This window comes from Salarias fasciatus, chromosome 1, assembly GCF_902148845.1.
Source record: "Salarias fasciatus chromosome 1, fSalaFa1.1, whole genome shotgun sequence".
NCBI lineage: Eukaryota > Metazoa > Chordata > Actinopteri > Blenniiformes > Blenniidae > Salarias > Salarias fasciatus.
The window spans coordinates 6062233-6086255 of record NC_043745.1 but is presented as its reverse complement, the minus strand read 5'-3'; the positions used below and the strand labels follow the sequence as shown (position 1 = coordinate 6086255).

The following is a 24023-nucleotide window of genomic DNA, read 5'->3' as shown; positions in this document are numbered from 1 at the left end:
GAAAAACAAAAACAAAAAGAAAAAACTTATTATTTAACATCTCTGGAAAATGTTGCTGACTGTATTCAGAATATTAAAATACATGCTTGCGTGCATCTTTCTGCACAAACCCGGTGATGTGCAGGTTTGTGGATGTGGGGCGGAGTTGTGCCGCGGGGGAGGGAGGGGGCGGCGGGGGGGGCGGCGGGATAAAAACTCCCGGACAGCGAGGAGAGGAGCAGTCTGTGGACTGGACTGCTGACCTAGAATGGCCCAGAACGGCACGACGGAGAACGGCGAGGCGGAGGGGGGCCCGCCCCCGGCCCCGGCCCCGGCCCCGGCTCTCCCCCAGCCCCTGAAAGTCCAGGAGGTCAGACACACCAAGGTAAAGCCCCCCGGGGAGGACGCACGCTGCGCACACACTTTTACGCATTGTCTAATAAATTGCGCAACTAAGGGAGATATAAAAACAAAAAGAAAAAAAAATTGCATTTTCTGCAGATTTTTATCGACAACGAGTGGCGCGCATCCAGCAGAGGAAGGACGTTTCCAACCTTCAATCCGGCGACAGGTGTCCGGATCTGTGACATCCAGGAGGCGGACAAGGTGAGACGTCTGGACAGCTTTTCTCTTTTCTCCTCTCAGACAGGTCGGCTTTTGTCAACACGTCTTTTTGACTTGTTCTGTCTGGATTTTCCAATCTGGGAAACTCATTGAACTAATATTTTCTTTTTATTCCTTGAACTCAGTGCGCACAAAGTCGGTCACTTTTCCATCTTAAAACTGGCTTCTAACTTGTATGTAATTATCATTTATAGGCAATTGGAATAATCAAAACTCAAAATGAGGCAAAAAATACCAGCAAAATTGGTGCAAAGTGTTGTTGTTGTTTTTTTTTTTTAAGTACATTAAGACTTTCCCACAGTTTGCCTCATTGCCATCAACATTCCGCGTCAGAAAAGAGAAGTATTTCGCTCTGAATTTGAAATTTACAGCAACTCATTCCTCAAGATAACAAGGAAAACCTCATTGGTTTAACTGTCTGTGCAGGAGGATGTGGACAAAGCGGTGGAGGCGGCGAAGCTGGCCCAGCAGAGAGGCTCTCCGTGGCGCAGGATGGACGCGTCCGGACGCGGGAGGCTGCTGCACCGGCTGGCGGACCTGATGGAGAGGGACCGGCTCCTGCTGGCGGTGAGGCCCTGCAGACCCCCTGCAGACCCCTGCAGAGTCAGACCCACAGGGGGACCGCAGAAAGCCTGGCTTTTAGTCCACAAACATGTGGAATTACGGATCAACCTCACATTAAATTTATAAATTGCGCAAAAAAAAAAAAAATTGACTGGGAAATGGTCTAGTTCTTGTTAATCTGGAAAATACTTTTCAATTAATCTCTAAATTTACTGAACATTAACAAAGACGTTAGAATTACAATTTTGTTTTTATTATTATTATTATTATTATTATTATTATTATTATTGTTATTATTGTTATTGTTATTATTATTGTTATTAATATTATTATTATTATTATTATCATCATCATCAGTAGTAGGTTCCAGAGAATTATGGCAAGATGATTGACGCTTTCCTTTTTTTTTTTTTTTTTTACTTTTAAACTACTCTAAAGCATGCATCACGTGAATTCTACCACACAATGCTTCTTTTATATTTAGATTAAATGCAAAGCTTAATTCTCTAGAATTCTACCTGCACCTTTAAAGTTTGAAGTGGGTAAAGCCAGTGTCGAAGGCTGTATGGTCAACAGTTTCACTTTTTATTAGAAAAATAAATGTTTCACAGCCTGGTGCACACATTTGAAAGTGATTGTACAAAATTTGGAACATCTGTTTTTTTTTATATATAAAATTGAAATTTCACTTGAGCCTGGAGCTCATAATTGATCTGTACAAAAATCTCATATTTCATGTTTAAAGATATCCTGAATTCAGTCTTTTTAACTCCAGAAATGTGATTTTAAACAACAAGAAGCTCACATGAGTACAGATTAGAAAGATAAACAGTTCTGCAGTTGCCCTTTTTTTTGATTTTCCAAATGTATTAACCTTTGAAGAATAATGCAGGTAGTTTATTGAAGCTGGACAACCCACACCGAAAGATCTGACATCAATCGTTGTCGTGATTGTGAATGCAAAGAGGCAGGTTTGAGATCAGGAGTTGGTAAGATCAAGATCCCCGGTGAGACCCTCAGCATGACCCTTCACCCCTGCTGTTTGTTTCCTGAAGTCTGAAAATGTGAGATGTAGGAGTTGATGTGTTTTTTCATTTCCACTGACAGTGTTATTGATGAATCCTGGTATTTCTGCTCTGTCAGTCAAATGTGAAATCATGAACACATGAGAGAAGATCTGAGTTGCTGTAAAGCTGAGCTGAATCAGAAACAGACCTTTTCAGGGAGAGAGATATCTGGCTGTCCTGACTTCTTCATCTCGGTTATTGTCCTGTATGAGTGCAGCCGTGACGGCAGGGAGGCTCCACGCCCGACCGTGTCTCGTCTCTCAGGAATGACGGCCGGATGCTTCTCTGCCCTGCGTTCAGACGTTGTTTTGAGAGAAATCGTCTTTTCACTCTGCCGCGCTGCCAGCTTGCATCGGGACTCATAAATGAACCCTTGCAGATGTGAGTGCAGTAATAATTCCAGATTGCATGTGACTGCTAATTGCAAACATGCTTTGGACTGGTAGTGTGCGGGGTATGGCTAATTACACTAAACTTCCAGCTATGTTGGAGGAAATCAGGACCAGATTCAGACCATTGAAACGTGGAGTGAAGCAGATTCAGTGTGAAACTTCAGCATGGATTATATGGGACACATTTAAAAGCCATCTTCATGTGTCAACATGGCGAAATGATGCAGTGATGTTGTGGCAGTGAGATGGACGTCTCCCCGGAGGAAATACATCAGCAGCAGCTACCTCAGCCTCACATTCACTCACCATTGTTTTTATTATTATTCCTATGATATCACAAAGCAGCAAGCAGGACACGATTCCAGGAGAAATAAAGCAGACGGCAGCATTCCAGCAGCAAATTTCTGGGTTATTTGCAGGCTGCATGAAGAGAGCTGGCCAGTATGGATACTAATCAGGAACTTCAGCTGGGTTTATCACAGTTGTGTTCATATTTTAGCCATTTCTGATAATAGGGTTGTGATTGTGAGCCCAATTTTTACTTTTCTCATCTCAGTAATGTTCAATTCCTGAAACTATTTACTTTTCTTATATATTAAAACAGCCAACATCATTCTAACAAGACCAGTGATGCATCAATCTCAGCTCACCTGGTTAATCTAGTTTATCTTATCTCAGCTGTTTATTGATGCTTCTTCCACTTCCTGTTCATTTATTGACCTGTTTAGAGCAGGGGTCTCAAACATGAGGCTCGTGTGCCAAAACCAGCCTATAAGGGACTTCAATCTGGACCATCAAGAAAATGGTTAAAAAAAAAAAAGAAAACATTGATTTTGTTTTTTTTTAACAAAGTTCTTCAAAGGGACATCTAATCATCATTATCAAAACATGAATGGGTGTAAAAAGCATTAGACTGATCAAAATCACATATATTTTACTGTATATTGCTATATAAACTCTAAATCACATTGATCTCAACAGGATTTCTATGAAGGTTTGGCTACTCGAGCTGTTGAGCATCGCTGTGCAACTATAGAGCATTATATGCCAATAAATGTCCTGAATATGTCTTACTAGCAGTGTTTGGATTGTATTTGAAAGCATGCACCAGTTTTATGTACACATGCCGACTCTGCATGATTCAAACATTCTACTTTCAAATGAAATACATCAACCCAGTGAACTGAAAATGGGAATGATGGGGGAAAAACACTTTGCTAGGGTGAAGACATAAACATCAGCAGCACCCACACAGATAGAAAGGCATTTTAACGTGTTGAAGTCTTTATTTACAGCCTGTAACTGCCACACCTGTTATTTTGCCACGTCATTAAGTAATACTGAAACTCTGGAATCTGTAAATACCAAGAATATGTTAAGTAAAAAAATAACAACATTACTGTAAGACTAACCAATTTGTCCAGAACCCGTTTAAAACTTTTTTTAAAGGCTTCTTCAAGCCGAGATTCGACTCTCAACATCACTCTCAGGAAGATTTTTACATGGATGTCATTTTTGCATTTTACTTTTTCTCGGTGTGTTTTTCTAGTTGTCAGATTTAAATGTGTGAAACTGTTCCTTTAAGCGTGTGACTGACCGAGGTCAATCGTCTCTCGACCCGCCACAGACCCTGGAGACTCTGGACACGGGCAAACCGTTCCTGCAGTCCTTCTTCATTGACCTTGAAGGCAGCATCAAAACCCTCCGTTACTACGCAGGCTGGACCGACAAGATTCACGGACAGAGTCTCCCCGTGGGTGAGTGTGTCGTCTGCTCCTGACCTCATGTTCGCTCTGTGTGTCCTCAAGTGTGTGTGTTCACCAATCACCAAACAGACAGGACTTTAAAGTACTGCATTACTTTAAAACTCACTGATCGTTGGACAACAGTCACAAGGTTCAGGTGCTTCAGTTACTTTTTTCGTACATGAACTCAGCTGAAGATTTGTCTCTGTCTGGTCTGCATATCTTTACTCACGAAGGACATCAAACTGCAGCTTTAAAGGAATACTCTGAAGATTTTGGACCCATGCCCTATCCCTATCATTTACACAGTGAGATAAGCTCATAAATACCTTTTTAGTGTCCGTTCGTCCAGCCGCTGGCTTCCAGCTGTTAGCATCGTAGTTAGCTTAGCTCAACTGCGGGAGGTGAATAGGAGACCGAGTCGGACTGACGAAAGTGGACAAAATACTCCCTCCAGTGGTCCAGGGGACGGCGTTTTAGCACGTGAAGCAAATCCGAATCGTTATAAAACATTTTAAAAGACGTTTTTTTTTCCTTTTCAATCTGTTAAAATAACGTTTTGATACACACAGACCTGCGCATGCGCAGTGCTCCGCGGAAGGATATACCGGCGCACAGCGGCTGAGTCTATGCTTCTACTGCTGTGCTCCGGTATATCATTCCACGGAGCACTGCGCATGCGCAGGTCTGTGTGTATCAACGCGTTATTTTAACGGATTGAAAAGGAAAAAAACGTCTTTGAAAATGTTTTATAACCATTCGGATTTACTTCATGTGCTAATACGCGGTCCCCTGGACCGCTGGAAGGAGCATTTTGTCCACTTTCGTCAGTCCAGTTCTGTTTCCTCTTCACCTCCAGCAGTTGAGCTAAGCTAACTACAATGCTAACAGCTGGGAGCCAGCCGCTGGACAAACGGACACAATAAAGGTATTTATGAGCTTATCTCACTGTGTAAATGATCGGGATAGGGCGTGGGTCCAAAATCTTTGGAGTATTCCTTTAACATCTCAGCCATAGAGCATCTTCCTCCTACCAACTGGTGTTTTCAAAGATCACAGCTCTACCAGCTGTTAAGCATCCTCTATTTCCATTGTTCACTATATGCTGCCGTGTAAACATGAAACTTTTCTGAAATGAAAAAGCAAAAACGATGAGTTTTTCCTGAAACTAGTGGTTAAATGCCTCCTAGTTGCATGAACATGAACCAAACGGAAACCTTTCTTGCCTAGTTGGCGATTGAGTATTAGTAAGATCCAACCTTGATAGAAATTAAATAAACGCTGTCGGCTGTCAGCTGTAAAATCATTTTCAAGCTTCACCCTCACAGTATGGATGTGATGCTAATGCTTCTTTTCCCCTTTGGATTTTTTACGAATTGCAGTGGTCACATGGGCCACAATGAACCCTCTGGTGGGCTGATTTGGCCCTCGGGCCACAGGTTTGATACCCCCGGTCAACACAAATGGCCTCAAATTAAAGTTACAACTACCTTGATGTATTTTTAGCTTTATTTAAATTCATTTGTATTTCTATAGCATCAAATAACACAAATGGTCCATCCGACTGAGAATACCATGACTGAGATGAACCTGTAGAATGAAAGTGTCCCACAGAGCAGACCCCAGCAGGCCGGAGCGCCGGTGGGTGTTCGGTCCGCCGTGGTGATATTTCCCCTTCCTGTCAGCTCCTGCGTTGCGTGTCCTCTGCGGGGCAGCAGATAGACAAAACACGGTTGCCTTTTCCTCCCGATTAGATCCTAATAGAGTGGTGAGAGACAAAAGGCACAGTGGGACAAAAGGAAGAGGAAGCCGCTGAGATAGTGATCAGTGAGGTGTAACCGTCTGAGAGGATTAACGATCAGTGCTGGCTGAACGCCTCCTCCAGCTGGCCGCCACTCGGCCAGCGGCCCCGCTACTCGTTACTAAGATGAGACACACAACTGGGTGGTTGTTTGAGGAAGACTAGTGTGGGCTGCTGGCACGCACTGAATGTGAGCTGGAATGTGGGATATTTTTTTGGGGGGGTGGGGGGTTTGTGCTTCCACCAAAGATGACTTCTGCACCGTTTACACGCCAACGTTTCTCAATTTTATTTTGTGTGCTCACATATTCTTCGGTAAGCAACGCATTATGAATATTGACAATGGAAATACGCAGACATCGGCATGGACGGACGACCACGCTGGATTATTATTCTGGTGACTCATATCCAGAATTACCAGGTTTTTCTGAAAATTTCCTCCTTAGAGGCCGTTTTTAAAAAGTTTTAACATTTCCAGTGGCTCCGAACGCTGTTGAGTAAACAAACACCCAAAGCTCTTTGAGAACTTTGCATTTTCACTTAAAAGCATCACATAAGTGAGCCTGCAGTTATCAGTACACTGGAGAGAAGCCTTTTCTGCCCTTATTTCAATGTTGTGTTCACAAAGTTAATTAAAGAAACAGTATACAACATTGAAATTTCTTCCATGTATCAAAGCAAGTTAGCACGATGTTTCTCACCTATGAAAGTGTTTTGTTGTCCCAGTTTTCTGAATGAACCCATCAAAAATGTTTTTTTTTAACCAAGTCACATTTATAGACAAAAACAATGGACATGATCTATTAATAAAGTATGCTAATTTGCATGTTCATGCCAATAGATCCTGTTTTGGTTTATGCATTTTGCATGTAATCAACTATGAATAAATCCACGATTGACTTCAAAAGTTTTTCCCCATTAATCCTGTTTATGAGAACGATCTGCAAGAAATCGTATTGTTTCTGCCTTTGTTTGCTTGTTCTCGTGTTTGGATGAAATGCCGAGCCCCCAAACTGAAATGTTGGACACAGTGGAGAGAGTTATCTAAACCTGTGACAACATTATTGCAAAAAAATCTGAATTTGGGACACATCATGGGAGATAATCGGCCCCAAAGTCAAAACTGTGCAAAAAAGACAAGCAACAGAAAAGATTCCAGATCTAGCAGGAGGGTACGAAGCAGAAAACATGTTTTAATGAAATCCCTTCAGCTCTCACCACAATCAGTGCAGCATGTCTGCTAAAGGCTGAGCTGGTTTACGCCTCCTTCTCAAACGCGATCATAAACGTTTTCAGATGTAGTAAATCAAACTGTCAAATATCCATTAATCAATTACAATGAACTCCTCTCAGTATTTTGTACAATCTGGAACACATTTTGTGGGTAATTGTGCAACAACACATGTGTGCACAACATTAACTTGACACAATGTTGCGGTTCTGAATGAAACACTCCCAACAGCAGATTTTCTTTTTGAAGCCGTTTTGTTGTAGATTTATGTCCATTTTTTGACTCCAGAACTTAAGACAGTGAAGCAGCTCCGGACCGTGTCTTACATCCACTGTATTCCACTGTTGTGGTATTTCATTGGAAATCATTGCAGTTTTATGCTATAAGTACTGCTGTGAGTCCTTCGTCAACGTCCATCAGTGTTTGTTTCATCAACCCCCCCAAAAAATCAAAAAATGCTTCACAATAGTTATGCAGCGTGCGAAAGTGATTTATTTTTAATTTGGGCTATTTTTTTAAAGCTTCTTTTGTAGGCCTGTCATGTCTGTTAAATGTTTTTTATGTGGCAAAGTCGTTACTAAATATATAAACCTGCTAGTCGATTTCTTCAAGCCTTCAGCCACAGCACTTGACAGTCTCTTGACAGTCTCCAAAGTTCTGAGGTCTTCATTTCAAGCAGGATCAGTTCACAAAAAGCAGCGAAAACAGGCAGAGGTGACAGAACCAGCAGGAAAAAAATCCAATGAAATGAAAAAAACAAAAAAAATCAGGGCAGAGGTGATTTCACAAGAAACTAAACACAGAACTCTGTCACCAAAAATCTTAAACGCCTCTAGCCTGATATCAATACAGCACTTTACTCTCAGTAAAACCACTTCTGCACCTGATACAAACCGAGTTCCTTTGACTGGATTCAGTCTGGGGTCCGTTTCACAAAGCAGGTTTAAAGAAAACTCTGTTCAATAACCTGGAAATAAGGGAAACGCTGAGATTTCCGTTTCACAAAGGTAGATAACTCAAACCATGGACAGAGGAGTAACTCCAGCCTGTTCCACTAGGAGAGGGAACTTCAACTGTGGGTCAGTTACCGCAGTAACACACTCCGTGACTCTAACCTGGTCAGAAGCAGGTTTTTCTCAGTCAACCCTGAAGTTTCTCTCTGGCTCCGCCCCCTTTCAGCCAAACGCGCTGTTCCATTTCCTCATTCAGTCAGTCAGCGGGCGAGTTTTTGTGTAGCTGTCAAAATGGCATGTCCTTTTATCAGCGATCCTGCAGATGAAGGAGCAGCACTACTGCAGCGTGAACTGAATAGTCGTCGGTAGATTATTTACAGGCCGCTAGGGATGGGACGAGATCTCGGGAGATCGAAATGCCACGAGATCGAATGCCGCGAGATTGAGTACTGTTACCGGCCTGGGCATCTGGCTCTTTAAGAGCGAGGGAATTGTGGGTAATGTAGTTGGGTTCCTAAAAAAAAGACGTGAGGTTGAGCGGGGTGTGAAGAGAGCGTTATTGTTTTGTTTTGGCCCGAATTCGCTCACTGTTTTTCTGTACGTAACTCGGCGACGGCGTTCTATTTTTTTTGTGTGACAATAAAGTCCCTTTTGAGCAAGACTGCTGCCTCCTTATATGACAAGGAAAACCGGACTGCAAGTTACCATCACGAGCCATTCTGGGTGCAGAGACCCGGTCTATTTCAGCGGTTCCGTACCACGGGTTAGGAGCCACTTAAGCTGAGGAGGTAACAGTACGTTTATATGCAGGCAATAACTCTTTATTAACTGGAATATTGACAGATACATTACATGGCGCACAGCCATATAAACACCTGCAAAACCCTGAATATGCTCATATTCATATTTAAAAACCCGGTCGAAAGGGACATGAAATACTGTTCTGCGCATGTTCTATCCACAAGGAATCTTGGTCTTTTGAGTACACAAACTACTTGTGATACAGTTTAATTGCTACGACGTAAAGAAAATGTGCGGAAATGATCGTGCAGTTCTTTTATTGAAAAAACGGTGCATCGCATCAACGAACATTTTACCACGTCTTGCCGGCTCACACTCTTTTTCTAACAACATGCAGAGAGAACCTGCAGCGGCTGCGGTGCCCTTCTTCCTATGTGGTGTCTGTGTAAAATAAGGTTGAACATGCAAACAGCACACCTAGTGGCATGAAGTGCAACTGCAGTCACGGCATCGTCTGTGCACCGCAGATTGAATGGGGATAGGCGGACTAGGCAGCCACCGAGGGCACAGTGTACAGGGGAGGGCGCCGTGGCCGTACAAGGGGCGCCCCAACGCTCGTGTGAGCACTGCTCTGCGCCGCTCCGACGCTGCATGCGAGTACCGCACCGCTCCCCACACCTCTGCAACAACCAAACCCCCCCCCCCCCGTCTCGTCTCGATCTCGTGGACTCAATCTCGTGAGACATCTCGTCTCGTGGAATTTGTGTCTCGTCCCACCCCTACAGACCGTGCATAGATGTTTTGGCGTTTCCGGACAGTTATCTTTTTGAACGGTACCGCTTCACGTCTCAATCCATACGCTACACTCACAATCTTATCCGTCCATACATTTGCAACATAACCAAATGTAGTCGCGCACTCACATCCTAGCAGGTATTGTGTGTTGTGCTGCGGTTCTTCGCAAATGGGAGTTTTTTATATAACACTGGAGATGCAGAGCTTTGGAGTTTAAGGGCCAATCCCAATTCTACCCCTTACCCCTACCCCTATGATATGCGCGTTCATGAGGCTTAAGGGCTATCCCAATTCTACTTTTTGAATAGGGGTAGGGGAAAGGGGAAGGGCTATTTCACCCCTTTCAGTGAAGTCTGCATCGATGCTCCCTATTCTCTGTAGGGGTAGGCGGAGTTTCACATTGGCCAGAAAAAAAAAACATGGTGCCCACCACGGAGTCACACAAATGTAAGCTTGCTTTCTGTATACTATTTAAAAAGTTATAAAAAGTGTAATTGCTGTACTGAATTTATAGATATACTAGCCTGACAGTGTCCCAGTCATGGATTAACGTTTTAGCGCTGCGTAGCACCGTTTCAAATCTAAATTTGTAACTTCTGAAGAACACTAATTGCTGTATTAACGTCATCTTTTATCACGTTTTTAACGTAATATGTTTGACACAGGGACCCCCGATGAAACCCGACTGCTGATTCAGTTTAGAGGTGAAAATGAAAAGTTTTTTAAATCAAAATACAGCGCCAAAACACAATGGGAGTAAGTTATATTATTCGTCTAAATTATAACACGTCAGTAATAAAACGAATTTGTATAAACATATGTATTACTTTAGGAAATTCATAAAAGAAAATGCCTTGGAAGGGGAAGTTACAGCCCAGCAAGCTTCAAAAAAGTGGGAGAACCTCAAAAATAAATATAAGGTAAATAATAATACCATTATTAAAAAATAAAAGTAATTTCTAATGTAATTTCTATCATTGCTAATATCCATAATTTTTTGTTGTTATAGGAGCGCAGCGGGGCTTAAAGGGCCAAGGGGTATCCCAATTCATAGTGCTGCAAAGACAGCCCTGGCCCTCAGCCCTATTCTAAAAGGGGTAGGAGAGTGATAGGGGTAGGGCCAAGGGCTGAGGGGTAGGGGAAAGGGGTAGAATTGGGATTGGCCCTAAATCACCACCATCATTACCACCACAGCAAATAAAAGACATGACACACATTTCATTTTGTCTTCTTTATTTCCTACAAATAAAATAACTAGTTTAGTTCATGTTCCAATAGTGAACATAATTCACCTGTGACCATGAACCCACCTGCAACTTCTGCTCCAGTATCTCAGTTTCAAATTTCGTCTTCTTCATCTGGAGGTCCAGATCCTGCTGTTCTTTAAGGGATTTCTCTATCTTGTTAAGTAAGTGGATTTTGTAAATTTCTTTGACTGGTAACTGGGAATACATAGAGGACATTAAATTATCCAGCTGCACATGAATTGAATGAAATGAACCTCTGGTGTTTACTGAACATCATCTCACAGTGTTGATCTGTGATGTGGAAGTTGAGGGACCATCCTGCTGCTGAGCAGCCATGATCTGTTAAAAAGGATGACAATTTGAATATTTCAGTGTCGGCTAAATGTCGAGCTCTATGATCCACAGGAGTATTCAGAATTTTAATGGGAAGAGAACAATCAGTAACGTACCTCCATATGACTTTCTGGATCCTCTGTGAAGGCAGCAGACACGGTTTCATCCTCCTCATCCTAGATAAAACACATCTTTCAGTATATTTGCGTACATTTTTCCAAAGTAACATTTGGCAAAAATATTTTGAGTATTTCCTCCTGACAGTTTCAGGTTGGTTGTAGCATGAAGTTGCTCCAGCAGGCAGATAGAACCTTCACAATCTGGGCCAAAAGAAGAAAAGGACATGAAAGACAAAATAAATATTTGTATCAATAACATTTTTAAACTAATATACTCACGCACACACATTTTATAAACCCACTTTTGCTTGGGGGGTGCCCTCAGTGGACGAGCTCCCTCCAGGGATTCCCTCAGCCGCTGGTCTTCTATATTCTGGCTCAGGGCCAGCTCCTCTGCCTCCGTTAAAGGTGGTGGTGCGGGGCTCCACCGGGTTTACAGGCCTGGGCTTTTTTTCTGTTGGCTGTTAGTTTAAACAGGATTAATTATTGAACATAACATGATGACAAAACAACTGCACAGTCCATCAACCACATAATATTTATTTACAATTTTATTTAGCAGACGCTTTTAGCCAAAGTGACGTACAGCACTGGGGGCAGTTCAGGGTTCTGTGTCTGGCCCTCGGATACTTGGACATGCAGACAGGAGGAGACAGGGATCGAACTCACAACCCCCCGATTGTGGGACGGCCACTCTCCCCACTGACCTACAGTTGCCCATTTATGCTACTTTACAAAGTTAAACATGCTTAAAATGATGTACCTCAATGACATGATGTCGAGGTTGTCACGGTGCGAGGATGGAAGGACCCACGCGCAGACAGTCAGGCAGCGTTGAGCTTGTTTATTGCAGGGAAACAGGAATGCAGGGCAAGCTGAGCTGAGGTGCAGGCAGGGACACAGACACAGGGACAGCCCACAATGCACCAACAAGGACAAGTGAGGGAAGCAGGCTTTAAATAAGGGAGACACAGGTGAGGCACATTAGGGCACTAATGAGGTGGGAGACCAGGCAGGAGAACAGGAGGAACAGACAAGCAGGTGAGACAGGGCATGCCAAAAAAAAGGAAAACAGAACCAAAACCGGCCCAGAGCGCCCCCACATGGCTGGAGGGGCACAGGGCATGACAGAGGTCTTACCTGTTTGAACAATGTTTTTATGTTTCATCTTTGGCTGCTGCCATGTGCGCTTCTCCCCCACGGGATTACCAGTACACCTAAATGAAATACCTTAATTGTTGACCATTCAAACAGTTTCCCTGTAGTAATATTTAATGTTTGATAATATTCTGATATAAAGGACTACATTTAAACTTATGCATTGACACGGGCAGCAATTTTCTGCCACGCCATCTCCCTCTCCTTCACTGCTGCAGCGGTGTTGCATTTTTTTCTAAAAATGTGTTCCAGCTCGCCATATGTCGCTCTCCGCTTCTCTGTTGCCATGGTGACTCGTCGAATCGGCGCTCCATTGATGCTGGCTTTTTGTAGTTGTCGTGCACGCGCTTAACTCCAGGTGAAACTATTTTGAGTTGAGTAATCCAACTCAAATCAGCTGTTGTGAAACCGAAAACCCAGCGTTTTCCATTTCAGAGTAGATCAACACAGAGTTCAGGATTTTACTCGAAGTTTTTTCAACCTGCTTTTTGAAACGGACCCCAGGTCAAGATTGGTCAAAAAACAGGACATGAAATATCAGGAAACTTGAGCCCCATCAGGCCGTGAACTCTGGTGTTGAAGTTAAGAGCACCTAACCCGAGACTGAGTCAAGACCCAGACCAGATCACCCCAAGAACAAGATAAGACTAAGACCTTAAGGGCTTAGTCTAAGTCAAGACCAAGCTCAAGACAAAACCAAGATTTTCAGGGGATGAGACCAAGTCAAGACCAAGACCAAGAGGAGACCAAGACTTTAAGGAGCTGAGACAGAGTCCAAACCACAACCTTGAAAATGTGGCGTTGAGACCAAAATCTGTCTCAGAAACTACAGAACAAACACTGATGTGTGACAGAAGGATGAAAGGTCAGAGTGAAAGGGAAAGTAGACAAGACCTGAGAATAGCGCCCAGATCAGTTAAAATACCAGGTGGACATGAGGTTGGATGTTGGAGTAACGTGGAGGTCGGTGGAAAAACAGAGACAGATGAAGCGAGCGGCAGAATGATCAAAAAGAAATGTATTAAATCAACTCAACATTTGTTTTACATACTTTTTTTCTTTTTTGGGGGGAGCCCTGGCCAACAGGCACAGCAGTACCATATGAAAGAGCAAACAGGAATCAAAGTTAAAACCCTGAAATTTATGTCATAATTTTGAGTGCTTGTGTGCCGACTGGAGGACGAAGAGCTGCCGCAGGTGAGCTGTGTTGCGGTGGTCTCAGATCAGCCACATCAGTAACTGGAGAAGGTCAGTGTGCAGACTGGGAGGCAGGTCTGACCAGTTATCAGCTCAAACTGTCACGGATCCATTTTCAGCTCGTCGTGTCTCGTGTGCACGCTCTCAGGAGTGAGTGGAATGAGATTAAAGGCTGGATATCAGAGCACCATCAATTTATTCATAATGTACAATTCTTGATTTCACAAAATAGGGACGTTGGTAAACGACTTCTGGATGGAATGATAGGAAAACATCCAGACTTGATGCAGGTCCATTCTTCTCCCTTCTTATATGTCACATGCTTACTTGAAAACCTGACCTCAGATTGAAAGACTTTTATTCAAAGCACTTAAATTTACCTCAGTAGGTAAATTTGTCCATGTTTGCACCTTGTAATGCATAAGTTCCAAGTCTGAAGAGCTTCTGGATATTTTGTTCTCAATGTTTCGCACTCTGGCCCCTCCCCTTTTCTCAATCACCAATCAGCGCAAAGAACACCTTCTTGGTACTTTGGATTGATTGACAGGTTGGATCTTGATTCAGTTTATTTAAATATATATTTTTTTTTTAATTAAAATGTTAATATGGGCAATTATAAGGCACTACTCATAACTGAAGCATTGAAACATTAAAGGTGCTGTAGGCAGGATTTTGCTAGTCAATGCTAATTTTTCTGTGTTTTCTTTGGATTAAATGTTAGAGTATCCATTGATAATCCTTTACGAGTGTAGTATAATTGCACTACCACGAAGGCGCAGCGTTTCCATCTGTCTCTGTTGTGAGCTGAAAATCAATCTCAACAGCTCCAGGTATCTTTGACCAATCAGAAGAGCCCATGAGGCTCTAACCATGATTGGTCGAGCGGCGTTTGTTGCACGTTCTTGTGGGAGGGGCTTAACTTGCGTAAGGGCGTGATGTCAGAGAAAACAGGACAGGATTGGCTGTGCTGGGTTTCAAATCGCCATCTTAGATGGGTCAAATCGCCATCTTGACCTAAGCAAGATGGCGGAGATGCAGAATCCTGCCTACAGCACCTTTAAATGAAGACAAGTGGAAGAGTTTTTTTTCCTTTTATTTTTTTTGGCACAGCCAGTCAGTACTGAGTATGGCATGTGGACTGACTGAAGATAGAATGAAATAAAGAGTTGGGAAGAGGCCCGGTGTTCTCGGTACCAGTGCTCAACTCAACTCGACTATTCATAAAGCACTTTAAAAACAGCCGCCACTGATAAAAGGTTCTGAGTTGCTGCATTGCCTTTGTCTGATGAGATATTAGCATTTGATCAGGTCCACTATAAGTTAGACCATATAATGTAGCTGGTGAACCTGTTGAACCACACTACACACAACAACAATGTTCGTGATAAATGTTGCTGTCTGGAGCTGTTAGTTTTGAGATATGGCACGTTTTGTTTCACATTTTGAATTGTTACTGGATTATTTTTTTAAGAGTAACATTAGAAATATTTCCCCCAAAATGTTTTTTTATTGTTAATTCTTGCCAGACATTTCGGCAAAAAAGATGGTAAAAATACAAAGTGTAGAAAAGTGTGAACAACTTATAACAAATGCATTGATAGCATCTAAATAAACCTCCGCTTCAGGTATTGTGCATCAAGCTGATAACTTTCTGTGTTTTGTTCTTTGTTCCCAGATGAAACCTTCTTGTGTTTAACCAAACACGAGCCTATTGGCGTTTGCGGAGCCATCATTCCCGTAAGTCCACAGGAGATGTGGTCTGCGTTTCTCAGCAGTAATGTATAATTAGGATTCTTATTAGGAGTTATATTGCTTTGGCCCAGAATTACTTCTGCAAAAAAAAAAAAAATTACGAACACATACATACTGGGGAGCATATAAAGAGAATACACACAGAAACTATTGTTTACAGGTTGTAAGAAAGTGTGTGTAGCTGTGCATTGTGTGTGAGAAGCTTTGAATTGGTGGATTTCACTGCAACATTTTCATTTGGATGTTGTACATATATGGTCCTGAGCGCTGAGGACCTGCTGACACAGTGATTATCTCGCGCATCTCACAGTGACGTCCGTCCATTATTGGCCACAAGGTTTCATGTTCTCCTTGTCTTGAGCAAATTTTCACAGGTCAGGCCAGCTTTTAGTGGGATGCTTTAGGCAGAGAGACAGGTTTTTCCTCTCAAAATGTGCACCGAAACGATAATATCTTGGTGGTCCTTCAAAATTCTCTCCAAGTGTATGAATCAGACACTGAGGTCGTAAAATCCTGGACAATTTATTCAAGTCCAGGAAAACAAGGTTCAGCACACAGTAAGGCAAAGTTCACATGGAAAGGTTTTCAAGTGAAAACGCAAAACTTTTGTTGTATTTTGACTGTCCGTTTCACGACAACGGCACACAAAACCCAACTTTTTGAAAACATTTACACCGTGTCGTCTGTAGGTAACATGATCAAGAGACAGATCTGACAGAAGGACGTAAGACCAGGAACCCCAAAAAGGACTCGAAGACAGAACAGCATGAAAGGACATGAAACATACCATGAAGGAATCAAACATTAAACACTGTGCAAGCAGACCGTGAACCCAAAACGAGACCAAACACAGAGCAGAACACCGATCTCTTTACAAAAAGTGACCATTCCAGCGGGCCAGCGCTTCGTCCTCCACTTTATTATCTTTTGAGCGTGAGCCTGCTCCTCTAAAGTTGCTCGGGTAACAAGCAAAACAAAACGGCTGTTGTTTGACTTGTGAGATTATATCATAAAAATCAGGTTTATGCTGTAGGAGGCTGTGTAATTAGTGAAAGCACCGCTGGCGTCCACCACGGCATGAGTCAGTGATGGAGGAAAACAGGAAGCCTTCCTCCAGACTCCTGATCCCGAGATCCCCTAATGGTGCACCCAGCGTTTCCCAAGCGTTGTAAAACTTAACGATGCCTAAATAATAAACATGCAGAGCTCACATGTATTGCTGTCTAATTTGGGTTTAAGTGTCCAATTATTTGTCCGCTGGTCTCCAATGTGGAAACGAGCAACTGGAAAATAAATCATGTGTTTTTCGCAATCGCTTTGCTTTCAGTTATCTCATCATTTCCAATGACTTGGACATTTTTTTATTAGACTGTTTTTTTTCTTTTCTGTCCAGATCAACGTCTGAGTGATGAAATTCTTTGTGTTTCCTGGGAAATCTAAAATCCAGGTTCAAGATACGTTGCTGAGGACTTATATTATTTAAAAATGATCAGATTAGTGGACTTTTTATTTAATGTACATTATGGCCATCATGCAATAATACTGAAACATTCTTACCCTTGAAGATTCAGTCAGTGTGAGATGCGTCAGCAAAGCAGCCTCACAGCCTGATGATGCCTCCACCATGTCCTGCAGTAGGTAGTCTGGACTCATAAAGAGTCAACTTGCTCCACTGCAATCCCCAAAAATCTCCGATCTGGTTCCGTTTGTCTGAAGAATGAGATCCTACACAAGCTGTGGTGCATCCCTGAAACTTTCTTTTAGTGCTACTTCAGCTTTTAGTGTTTTCCTGTCAGACGTGAGATCCTCATCAGGGCATCTTGTTGGTTTATTCTTCAGTATACATGACAGACAGGAACTAGAAATTGTTCCAGCTCAGTGTGAAGGACATTTGATCTCTTTCAATGTCCTTATGTGATGTTTCCAACCTATTTTGAGAATTGTATGTCAGTTTAATGCCAGTTGTTTTTGTTTGTTTGTTTGTTTGTCTGTGCCAGTGGAACTTTCCTCTGCTGATGTTCACGTGGAAGATCGCCCCGGCCCTGAGCTGTGGAAACACTGTGGTGATTAAGCCGGCGGAGCAGACCCCCCTGACGGCCCTCCACGTCGGATCGCTCATCAAAGAGGTCTGACGTTAGGCTGATCCTGGCTGAAGGCTGACGGAGGTTTAGACGTTAAAACCTCTGAATATCCTCCTCCGTTCAGAACGTCCTGTCAGTGATTAAACCCATGTCCTTCCGTCGGACTGAATGACGACTGGCTCTACCAAGTGTAAACAGAGGATTCTTTAGAGGGTTTACACCTGGAAAAAGTTCAGATACACCTGTCTAGGAGGGAAACTCTGTAAATGATAGTTAAATTTTGAGGCCAATAACTGGGGATGGGTGAAATAGAAATTAAAAAGAAAATATAATGATTAGGGGTGTAACGGTACACAAAAGCCACGGTACGGTACGTACCTCGGTGTAAGGGTCACGGTTCGGTACGTTTTTCGGTACAGTGGGGAAAAAGTAAAAAAAGCTCACAAATGTACCAGAACATTTTTCCCAAGCTTTCCCATGCGACACATTATTGGCCCAGTTTACATGGTGTTTTTTCAATTCGACTGTAAACAATAGTATTAAACGCGAGTGTATTCATGTACAGCATACAAAGTATCCACGATGAATCCTCGTTTACAAGGACCCTGTGACATGCGCACAACGTCTCACGAGGAACTTGCAGGTCTTCCTCTCTGCAGCAGCAGTCCTCAGCACCAAGCAGAGAGTTTTTATCTGCTGATATCTGCTCAAATAATGTCCCAAAATCTCCATGATACGCTGCTGAAGGAGCGGCTGCTCCACTGACCGCAGCACCGCCGTGCGGAGCAGCACGTCTCGGTGTGAGCTCTGCACCGCATGCCGATGTTTCGAATTAACTGGTGCCCGTGTTAACTTGTGACCAATAATGACTGAAACATCTTGTCGTTCTGGCGAACGTCGGTTATCGACAGTTACAGTGAGTGTATATGTTTAAAATCTTTTGTGAGTCTTACTTTAACAACTGCTGTAATCAGCATGTGTTCACACAGACCTCCGCTGTCATTCGTTAACACGGGAACCAGTTAATCCATAACACCAGCCTGCGATCGCTCGTATTCTGCTATGGAGCTCTTTATACAACTCGCTGTTGCGCGATTTGGTTCCATCTCGCCTCTCCATTGTTTTTCATGTCGGGGTTTTGTATTTAAAAAGTGTTTTTCCACCACCGTGGCGTTCTCTGCTGGTTTTTTGACTGTGCTGCTTCCCGTTTACTGGCACGTCACTACGTATGAGAGAACGCACGCGGAACAAATACTCGCCTGTTTAATCCGCTCCGCCACACGCTGCAGCTCTCATTCCGCTTGTACTTTCTTCTTTGTTTGTTCATGTTTGGACCTGCTTGTTCTACTTCTTCTTCTTCTGTCATAATGGTGGTTGCCGGCAGCTTTTAGGCTCATTACCGCCATCTAAGGTTGGAATTTTTTTTTTTTTTTACTCACTGGTGTATTCGTCATGTGATTGTGTGTGCCGAACCGTGACCCCCGTACCGTGACGGTACGGGACGAATACAAATACCGTTACACTCCTAATAATGATAGTGTTTTTCATTATTATATTTTGGGATCTTCTGTCAGTATTTCCCACAATTTGTGAATTTATTCTGTGTTTTCTACTTTTCTGCTTTCAGAATCACAATTACACACCCAGTGTAAATGTTTTGACCTGAACGTAGATAATAGATAATAAGAAAAATGAAATTCTTCTTGTCTTTTCTATAAAAAAAAAGTTTGATTGATGGAAGCAAGTTTTTTTTTACTTTAAACTGGAGCATAACTGTTCCTTGGATGCATATATTTTATACTGTTCAGTTCAATTACAATCATTCTTCCTGATAATACTAAATTACATTCATCAGGTGAAAAGTAGCTCAAGCTGAAGCAATTTCACCAAAGTACTTTATGCACAACACCACTTTCACTACTTTCCACCAACCAGTGTTGACCTTTATGTACATCCTCCCTGGTGTCCATGAACAGATGTGTGCAGATGCAGGTTTATAGGGTCAGACCTGCTGTGTTCTTGGTGTCACAGCTTTAACGCGTCCCCCGTGTCCTTCCTCTGCTTCAGGCCGACTTCCCTCCAGGGGTGGTGAACATTGTTCCAGGGTTCGGTTCCACAGCAGGAGCAGCTATTTCCAGCCACAAAGATATCGACAAGGTGGCCTTCACTGGCTCCACAGAGGTGTGTGTGCATGTGTGGGTGTGTGTGCGAGGATGAAACACACTCAGATCCCAGCATCTTTGTGACAGTTGCAGTTTGAATATCCTTGTGTGCAGGTCGGCCAGCTGATCAAAGAGGCGGCAGCCAAAAGCAACCTGAAGAGAGTGACTCTGGAGCTGGGAGGGAAGAATCCCTGCATCGTGTTTGCCGACTGTGACTGTAAGTCAAAGTCAAAGTCTTCCTCTTCTCATTGATGCATTTTCTTCACTGTTGGACGAGCATGTTTACGCTGCATGCACATAAAGGAAAACAACCTGAACCTGGAATGCTGGAGAACATCTACATCCGGTGTTCACTGTCACGATCTGTTCACCACCGCTGTAAAAACATGGTGATCTGAGGCACTGCGGACTTCCACTCAGCTCAGTTTGGCCATCTTCGTCAGACTTTGGTCATTAGAAAGGATTTTTAATTGGCGTGGTATTCACACCATGCCTTTCTGCGTCAAGTCCAGATTCTCACTGTTTTCTCATTGTTCCTGCCGCCGTCACAATCATTGTGTGCGTATGTGTGTGTGTGTGTGTGTGTGTGTGTGTGTGTGTGTGTGTTTGTGTGAACAGTGCAGATGGCAGTGGAGGAAACCCAGAAAGGAGCGTTTTATAACCAGGGTCAGTGCTGCACGGCTGCGTCACGCGTCTTTGTGGAGGAATCCATTCATGACGAGTTTGTGCGTCGCAGCGTAGAGAACGCCAAGAAGGTTGTCATAGGAGACCCCCTGGACCCCCGGACGTCACACGGACCACAGGTTGGAGTGTTTAATAGCATTTAAGAGAAAATCAGGGTATTTTGTTCATGTGGGAGCAGCTGTGAAGACATTTTCCAGAAACTGTGGAACTTTGCAGACCTTTTCCCGCTGTGAAGGGATAAATTAGTCTAAATGTTGTCACTCAGGTGCTTCCCTGGTGATTTCAGATTCTTATTTCACATCTCATTCCCTTCCCTGCTTCTCTGACTGCTCGTCCCTGCAGATTGACCAGAAGCAGTTTGATAAAGTCATGGATCTGATAGAGAGCGGGAAGAAGGAGGGAGCCCGACTGGAGTACGGAGGAGAAGCTGTGGCCGAGAAGAGCCTCTTCATTAAGCCCACCGTCTTCTCTGGGGTCAAAGATCACATGCGCATCGCCAAGGAAGAGGTAGCTGCTTGTTTCACTCGCTTCAAAATCAGGTCTGCATGTGGAGGAGAAGCCTGACCTCTTGTGGAAATGTGTCTGAAGTGCATGAGATTCCTGAGAGCTCGATAAAAACACAAACCTCTGCAACTTCTTCACTTGCTTACTGTATATTTTGCTTTTACAACAAAAGTATCTATTAAAACAATCTCGGTTGTATAAAAGATGCAGGAAAAATGTTGTTTGTGTGAAGCAAAAGGCTTGCAGTGAGGTTGAGTTTCTGTTTGCTTGTTTTGTCTGCTTCACTTAGATTTGAAAGTACAGTTTTTTTATTTGTTTGTCTGTTTGAAGAGGCTGTAATCACTTGGCAATGGAGAGAAATTGTGTTCCTAGTAGAGTTGAGGATTCATTGAACATTGGCGAGCAATGTTTGAAAATCCTTTATATTAAGGAGAATTACAGAATCATTTGTTTCAGAGTTAGTACATTGCTAAAGCAAATTGGGTCGTACACATCTGGGCTTCGTATATCGTTTGCATATGGATTATGAATGTGGCATTTCATAAATACTGGTATTAATACTCGGTGTCGACAAGTAGCTAAAGGTTAATACTGGTACGTCCTTCAAAAAAAAAAAACCATTGCAGTGTTTCATTGGCTGACTGTTCGGTGTGTGTCCCTCCCTCCTCCAGATCTTTGGTCCAGTGCAGTGTATATTCAGCTTTAAGAGCCAGCAGGAGGTGGTGGACCGAGCCAACAGCTCGCAGTATGGCCTGGTGTCTGCCGTCTTCACACAGAGCATGGACAGAGCTCTGTCTGTGTCTGCAGCTCTGGAGACTGGCACCGTCTGGTAAGTCTCTGCTCATCGTCCAAACATCTGGATGTGTAACTTGATATGACACAACTGAATCGAGCCAAAAAAGCAAATACGTGTTTGTGAAATGCCTTGTTTTAATTGCACCAATACTTCTTTGAAATAAATCGTATATCTTTCCAAATCCAGTTTGTCTGTTTTCTTGGTGAAAGAACGACTGTCACACCACGTGTCTCCCTCTGTCTCCATGTTCAGGATAAACTGCTATAACGCCCTCCATGCACAGACTCCCTTCGGCGGCTACAAGATGTCAGGAAACGGACGAGAGCTGTAAGAGCCTGCAGGTTCCTCGCGTGTCGGAGTTCTCTGTTATCCATGCTGGACGTGTTTTGCTGAACTCTGTGCTGTCTGTGTCCCCTCAGAGGAGAGTACGCCCTGGCTGAGTACTCAGAGGTGAAAACAGTGACCATCAAGCTGAGAGAAACCATATGAGACCTGCTCTGCACGAGGCCTCGTCACACATCGCTCCTGTCCACACACTCCTGTCCTGTCGTCCTCACGCTGCTGCCAGGACGGTTAGGTTTATATACGCAGTGTATCAGGGTACAAAAGACTCGTGTAGCTGAGGATAGGATTTGACTCAACAGTCTAAAGAAATACAGGCAACTTTCTTTTTAAAGGTTTTTATTTGTCAGTGATCTGAGATTACCTAGAAGAAAGTGGGTGGTTTGAAACCTGAAGGGCTCAAGGGTTCATCTACAGAGGGACGAGATGGAGAAAAGTCAGTCAAGCCTTGAAAATGCTCTGTTTTATATGCATAAAAATGTGATGATCCGCATCAAATCACAAATACAAAATATAACACAATGTATTTAACCTGATTTCCTCCCACAATGACTGGAAACAGCAGTGAATCTTTCAGTGTTTGTACTCTGGATTAAATGAGAGGTTGTCAAGCATCTTTTTTCATAAATGAGACTTCACGAAATGCACAGCATCATTAATCAATGGACACGGATGTATTGATCAGTGGGTAGCTTGATGAATGAACGGATGATTTGATGAACGCGTGTTGGTAAATTGTGATGTGTAGATCTGAGCCCAAAGTGTCAACACAACATGAACTGTTCTAATATTTACTGTCTGTATTCATCATATATGTTAAACATTCACAATGCTGTTGGGTCAGACGGCATTTTATGACCAATTAGTTCAGAAAACTATGTTTTGAAGCAGAGAAACATCTAAAACATGCAGGACCGGGGTTGGAGACCACTGCCAGCTCCGAATGTGGTATTTCCTCACAGCATCCACACAGCTTCCAGACATTAACAAATTAGCATTGAATCTTTCCTAGGATTTAAACTGTTCATTTTTCTTTCTTTTATTAATTAAAGCCACACAAGATTTTTGAAGTTGTTGTCAATCATCCTCCCCAAACCTATAGAGGCCGTCTCTCGCTGGTCCTGGAGGGCCACAGTTCTGCCAGCCTTCAGCGTCTCCCGGCTTTAATGACTTTGTGAACAGCAAACAGCCGAAAGCTTGCAGAAAACATGTCATTCACAATTACCAGGTGTGTTGAGGCATGTAGTAACGATACAGGACTGTGGCCTCCAGGACCAGGAGTTTGGCTGAGAGTCAACTCACTGATTAAAAACAGCCTATCAAAGTCAGAGTTTTGAGTTTTCTTCTTTTCTTGGATACGTTTATCTTTAAAATCTGGGCACAAAGTACAAGTAAACTAAACTATCACTAACCTAATTTCCACCTCATGACATGCTGAATGAACTTCAGTACATTCAGCACCAAGTATTTGGCTTTCTGTGAGGCGTTTACTGAGCAGAGATTAAACATCTCTGTGTTTAAGAGTTGTTTCCAGCTCATGAACTCATCAAACTCATTATCAAAGAGGCACTGAATCTGGGTATAGCTTCAGGTTAAGCTGTGGTTATTGGCATTTTCCTTCACACTTCGTGTTTTCCATAGTTAATATGCTTACTGAACAAGCCACAAGACGTTACAGGAGCTCACTGGAGTCTATCTGGATCAAACCTGCAAGCGTATGCAAAGCTCTTGGTGCAGATAATTGATTTTGGTGCTT

At 43.0% G+C, this 24023-nt stretch overlaps 1 protein-coding gene across 1 annotated transcript; it reads left to right on the top strand.

The window, feature by feature from the left end:
- The first annotated feature begins 229 nt into the window (after nt 1-229).
- aldh1a3 (aldehyde dehydrogenase 1 family, member A3) lies at nt 230-23533 on the top strand. The gene is made up of 13 exons (XM_030089223.1): nt 230-364; nt 481-585; nt 1030-1170; nt 4254-4383; nt 15622-15683; nt 17696-17824; nt 19847-19960; nt 20056-20158; nt 20560-20744; nt 20968-21132; nt 21801-21958; nt 22178-22252; nt 22345-23533. Exons 1-13 carry the CDS (start codon nt 248-250, stop codon nt 22412-22414), a joined length of 1554 nt encoding a protein of 517 aa, XP_029945083.1. The 5' UTR covers nt 230-247; the 3' UTR covers nt 22415-23533.
- Nucleotides 23534-24023: the final 490 nt, after the last annotated feature.

Bases quoted from the DNA above. Each gene is read 5' to 3' on its own strand.
- aldh1a3 (XM_030089223.1), top strand. From the start codon at position 248: ATGGCCCAGAACGGCACGACGGAGAACGGCGAGGCGGAGGGGGGCCCG. The intron at 4,384-15,621 runs GTGAGTGTGTCG...CTTTGTTCCCAG, and splicing joins CGGACAGAGTCTCCCCGTGG to ATGAAACCTTCTTGTGTTTA. The intron at 21,133-21,800 runs GTAGCTGCTTGT...TCCCTCCTCCAG, and splicing joins TGCGCATCGCCAAGGAAGAG to ATCTTTGGTCCAGTGCAGTG.